Genomic DNA, 5,765 nt, shown 5'->3' with positions numbered 1-5,765 from the left:
CCAGTTGGCGTCGTGGGCGCCGGCGAAAAAATTGGCGAGACCGTCCACATGATCACGAAGGTTGTACTCACGGAAGAGGAGATTGAAGTAGATTTTCTAGGCATAGTAGTTTGCGGAGGTGTGGCAGAGAATGATGGGGACGTGATCGGAGAGGTGGATGTTGCGGATGTCGGCGGCTTGGGGCTCATCGGGCTCGGACCCGTAGGAAGAGTCGAACGGGTTGCTAGGGTGTGCGCTGGAGGAGGAGGAGGTACCGAGGGCCGACATGGCAGCAGGGGGGATGGCGACGCGGGATGGGATTGGGAGGGGGTTTAGGGTTTCGGGAGGGAGGCGGCTCGGGGTGAGCGGCGGGGTGCGGCAGGGAGGGTGGGGGCACGACGGGGAAGATAGAGGCGCGGAGAGGAGAAGGTTGTGGTCGAGGGAGGGAGGAGGCACGGCGGCCGGGGAGGCGGCGGCGCGGTGCAGCGGGAGCGGCGGCGGCCTGGAGAGGCGACGGCGGCGTGGCTAGGGCTGGGACCGAGGGTTAGGCTGATACCATGTAAAGGAATAGGATGCAACTCTCAATATATTGATAGGTGTATATCCACAAGTATATATAGTACAAAGGGTAAATCAAATCCTCAACTATACATAAGGATGAGACTTGAAGTACAAGAATACATGTGCTAAATACATATCTCAACAGTCCGTGTGCACTATTATCCCACACTACCCGTTCTCACGAACCCGCAAAAAACACTACATTCTCATAACATAATGCCTGGCAACAAACTGGAGTTTCTACGAAAGATGGGTGACAGCAGAATGCCAACGCACTGCCATTTCTTCAAGCTTGGAACTCTGAAGTGCAGCTTTGAAAGGCAGCTAATTCTCGCTATGCGGGGTTGTTGGGGTCGCTTGAATCGGGTGCCCGCCGAAATAGCGGACTGAAGAAAATCCAGCGGAGCCATATCGATCCGGGTTCAGAGTCGAGTAGGCGCGAAAGAGACGTCTCACGCGTCTCGGGCAAAGGGACAAACGAGGCTGCGCTGCGGCCGTGCACATGAACGCATCCAGAAACGTACCACTACCAGTTGTACTAGTACACGACATGAGAAGCGTCCATGTGCGGCCAGCATGTGCCGTTGTTCCTGGCACGTGGGTGGCCCCGCTGCCTGCGTACACCCTTTTGAATTTGAGTGTCACCGCAGCAGCAAATACAGACAGCAAATTTTGACAATGTATGTCGTTACAGTTTGGACATCAGATAGCTGGTAGTCGTCGCACACGTATAAACATACCTTATTTCTGTATGTAATCAAAACCATTATCCTAAGTGGCAAAATCAAGGTGACCTCACTGGTGCAAGGACGAGAACCATCTTCACGCCTAGTGTTACCGGTGTGCAAGTGACCAACATTGGTTAATGTTCTTTAATCCTCCACCCCTCTCAGGGCTGGCCCTCTTGTGGATGCCTCATCTAGGAGGAACTAATCAAGGGGTATCCCTTGCGGGTCGCATGTTGAGCATTTCTTTGAGTTTTTTTTACTTTTATGTACGTGTTTTCAGTTTTTAGATGAGTTTTCCGGGGTTTTTTGGTTGGTTATTGCCTGGTTTTGAAGGTTTTGGTGGAAAAAAAGCAAAAAAAAAAACGTGCTTTTTTTCTTCCATCCACGGGAGACACATTTTTGCTTCCCGTGGAGATTAGTTTTCATGAGATTGTGCCTCTTGGAAAAAGAAAAAAATATATTTTAAAACCAGGAGACACACATTTGCTTCTACGAGAGAAAGAAGCATGTTTTTTTTTTCATGGGAGGCACAGATTGGTTCCGTGAGAAGCACAACCATGTCTCCTGGAAAAGGAAAAATAAATATTTTTTCCCTTCCATTAGAGTCATAGAGTTGCTTCCGCAAGAGGCAAAAAACTCCTCTCTTTTTTCTTCCACAAGAAGCGGAGATTTGTCTCCGCGAGAGGCATAGTAGTGCCTCTCGAAAAAGGAAAAAGGTTGAAACGTAAAATCATGCTTCCAACATGTTTTTTTTTACTTTCTAGTGAAAAAATTTCGTCGAAACCTATTAATATGATATCTTAATTTGAAAATCTCAAGCGAGTAATCCAACTATGAAAACGGTTCGATTTTTGGCACACAATTTAAGAGATAAAACATTTTGAATGAAATGATCTATGAAAAAATGGAAAAACTCTCAGGTTACGATAAACAACACACATGCAAAATGCGTCACTTGTCAACCCGTGAGAAGTTGGGAGTGGCTTTTGCAAAGTGTACCCCTTAATTAGTGATCTCGATTTTCTATTTGATTTTACACCCCTCCATCTTATGTTTCCTTTAGGATTGCTTGTTGCGTCGAGCAACTCCAATAGCCCTCGTGTCCCTAACAAACTATCGTTCAAGGAAAGTTGGGACAATAAAAGGCCTCTAACAGCTCCCATAAACCCGAAAACATTTTACGGGATTTCGTAAAAACTTATCAAAACGTGACACTGACTTGCATGCCCTAGGCCTAATAAAAAGTAAAAGAATTTACAGCAAGATATTTACAGAAACTAGAAAAGTTTTCATAACCTCCAGTAAATTACACAGACACCCTATAGAATGACTTTTACAGAATGTTTTTTAGGTGAGTACTTTGAGTTGCTCTAATAGCAGCAAACCCACGTGGGCCTAGCAACTGGGCCGGCCCAATTTGGGCGTTCATTCTGTTTACGCCACTGCTCCAATTTCAGTTCATCTATATTTCTTTTCCAGTTTCCTTCTCCTTTTATTATTATTCTTATTTTTTGTTTTTACCTTTATTTTTCATTTCAGTTTTTCTCTTTTGGGTTTCCTTTTCTGTTTTCATTTTCATTTCATAAATATAATTATTTGCACCTAAACTAGAATTTGAAAGTGCATGCTAAACATTGTTTTGATACCTGATGAAAAAAATCAATACACATGGATCATTTTTTAAACAGGTGTTGAATATTTTTTTTTCAAAAAGTGTTTAGAGAAGTTTAAGTTGTTCTCGCACAAAACTCTTTTAAATCACATATTTTGAAAAATGTTCGCCTACTTTTAAAAAAGGTCATCTTACTTAAAAGAATGTTCATGTTTTTTGAAAAGTACTCATACTTAAAAAAACATCTATGCACAGTTCTAGAAAATGTTCGCCTAGAAAAATGTATTTGGAAATAAAAGTTCCTCACTTCTATGAAAATGTTCACAGCGAAAACGAATAAACCAAAATAAAATCAAATCAGGAAGGGTTCTTGCTAGTTGGCCGGCCCGTTGTTGTTGTTGTTGTTGTTGTTGTTGAAAAAAGCTTTCCGTTTTACTTTTTGGTGGTATCCGATTCATTGCTAGGCTACCTGTGGAGATGCTCTCGCGGAGCAGAGTCCTTGGCCTCGGTCTGGTCCCTTCCCTTGGGAAGCAGAACGGAGGCATGAGACGCTGGGATCGTGGCCAGCGACGCAGCGCTCCCCCGTCTCATCTCACCTCGTGTCGCCGAGTGCGGTGGCGATAAGTATGTATAACGGCCAGCTCCAGCTGCGTGATTCCAAAACATAAATGGACGGGCCCGGACAGCCGACACGAACCATGTGCGTGCGCCGGCCGCATTATCGAAGACGCTGCCGTGACGCCGCCCCACCGCCAGTTCACCACCAGCTCCACCCAGCCCAGCCAAGAGCATCTAAGCAAGAAAGCTTCGGCCTAAAAGGGGAACAGCACACTGACACCCTCTGCACCAGCTCGCACAGAGGAGTAGCAGAGAGCACCAGCAGCGACCATGGCGGCTAGGTCGTCGGCCCTCCTCGCCGTGCTGGCGGTGGCGGTCGCCGCCGTGAGCGTCCTCCTCACGGGGGCCAAGGCCGACTTCGACGACCAGTTCGAGGCGATCGGCGACCGCGACCACATCGGGTACCGGGACGACGGCAAGGAAAAGGGCCAGGAGTTCTCGCTGGAGCTCGACCAGGAGTCCGGCTCCGGCTTCAAGTCCAAGGCCAAGTACCTCTTCGGCGAGTTCGAGGTCAAGATGAAGCTCGTCGACGGCAACTCCGCCGGCACAGTCACCTCCTTCTACGTCAGTAGTTTCATCCACATCTTCATCTTCCTTCCTTGTGCTCTGCTGGATCTATTCTATTCTTTCTCTCGTTGCTAAATAAAATGGAAAATGGAATGGATGCAGCTGACCTCCGGCGAGAGCGCGACCCACGACGAGATCGACATCGAGTTCATGGGCAACTCCAGCGGCGACCCCTACGTGATGAACACCAACGTGTGGGCCAGCGGCGACGGCAAGAAGGAGCACCAGTTCTACCTCTGGTTCGACCCCTCCGCCGACTTCCACACCTACAAGATCACCTGGAACCCCAAGAACATCATCTTCGAGGTCGACGGCGTGCCCGTGCGCACCTTCAAGAAGTACGACGGCCTGCCCTTCCCCTCCAGCCGCCCCATGACGGTGCACGCCACGCTGTGGGACGGCAGCTACTGGGCGACGCAGCACGGCACCGTCAAGATCCACTGGCGCCACGACCCCTTCGTCGTCCCCTACAAGGCGTACCACGCCAACGGCTGCGTCCACGACAAGGCCACCAACAAGACCTCCTGCCCCGCCGGCAGCGACGCCTGGATGCGCCGCGAGCTCGGCGAGGAGGAGCTCAAGACCGTCGCCTGGGCCGAGCGCAACTGCCTCTCCTACAACTACTGCGCTGACGGCTGGAGGTTCCCCAAGGGATTCCCCGGCGAGTGCGGACGCGACCTATGATGAATTGATGATTCAGTGTTTGTAGCACTAGCAGTACACCTCCGAGCCGAGATTTCATTGATTAATTTCTTCCTTTGCTACAGTACAATCAATTGTTCTTCTTGTTCATCCCATCTTACCTCACATTTCCTGTGCCATTTTTTCTTTTCTTTTCTTCGTGTACATTCATTTTTGCCACCTTTACTTGTTTAGAAGAAATGTGAAGAAAGTGAGAGGAAAAGGGTGGTGTGCGTGCCAATAGTCAATCTTTTGGTTGATCTGTTGACATTTTGTCTTAGGTGTCACTCACATCACATGCATGTTCTCTCCAGAGAGAAAAAAAAGAGCTTTGTATGGATGCGTTTCTGACTTTTTGTTAGAAGAAAGATAACAAATGGATTCTTGCAAGCAAATTATATGGTTGTTGAGTGGACGGAAGGAAGCAGACAAGCGACGGTGGCGCGCATTGAGTGATGGCACATGCTCTACTACTCGCACTCGGTGGCACCACGTTCCAGTGGCGCCCACTGTCCGATGGGTACCCCTGTCCGATCTACCTCTCCCGTACACCGTAGTACTAACGCTTTGTCACTTGCACAGCGGTAAGAGCATCTGCAAATGGACTTAGCAAATCTGCCCCCGCGGACACGTTCCTATTTGTCCGTTCATGTGGACATACTTATATTTTCTCGTTCGAATCACTTGCATGTGATTGATGAGTGAAGAGAGTGAAAAGAAAAGAAAGAATAGTATAAAGAAAAAAAGTGGACCGGGCTAGTTCGCGTCTTATGTGGTGAACAGACCAGGCGCCCGCGAGCCCTCATGTACTACTTACATTTTGGTCTCGGTACGAGGGTTCGTGGATAGCCCGAATGTATAAAAATGATAGAGAGGTTCGATTAAATCACCTTTTTCCTTTTTTTTCATGATCCGACACTTCTGTAGACGTTTAAGGAAGGATTCGAGGAGGCCAGTTGTCGATGCTCTAACACTTTCTCATCCTTGCACGAGTGAACTCACCTGTTTTAAAGAAAAAA

At 48.1% G+C, this 5,765-nt stretch overlaps 1 protein-coding gene across 1 annotated transcript; it reads left to right on the top strand.

Annotated features, from left to right (window-relative positions):
• Positions 1-3,600: 3,600 nt before the first annotated feature.
• LOC119318640 (xyloglucan endotransglycosylase/hydrolase protein 8-like) lies at positions 3,601-4,987 on the top strand. Its single transcript, XM_037593219.1, has 2 exons — positions 3,601-4,062; positions 4,168-4,987. Exons 1-2 carry the CDS (start codon positions 3,769-3,771, stop codon positions 4,747-4,749), a joined length of 876 nt encoding a protein of 291 aa, XP_037449116.1. The 5' UTR covers positions 3,601-3,768; the 3' UTR covers positions 4,750-4,987.
• The last annotated feature ends 778 nt before the right edge of the window (positions 4,988-5,765 follow it).

The sequence above is a fragment of the Triticum dicoccoides genome, chromosome 6A (assembly GCF_002162155.2).
Source record: "Triticum dicoccoides isolate Atlit2015 ecotype Zavitan chromosome 6A, WEW_v2.0, whole genome shotgun sequence".
Taxonomy (NCBI): Eukaryota; Viridiplantae; Streptophyta; class Magnoliopsida; order Poales; family Poaceae; genus Triticum; species Triticum dicoccoides.
The sequence above is the reverse complement of the archived record's forward strand: the minus strand, read 5'-3'. Positions and strand labels throughout refer to the sequence as shown.

Bases quoted from the DNA above. Each gene is read 5' to 3' on its own strand.
- LOC119318640 (XM_037593219.1), top strand. From the start codon at position 3,769: ATGGCGGCTAGGTCGTCGGCCCTCCTCGCCGTGCTGGCGGTGGCGGTC. The intron at 4,063-4,167 runs GTCAGTAGTTTC...GAATGGATGCAG, and splicing joins GCACAGTCACCTCCTTCTAC to CTGACCTCCGGCGAGAGCGC.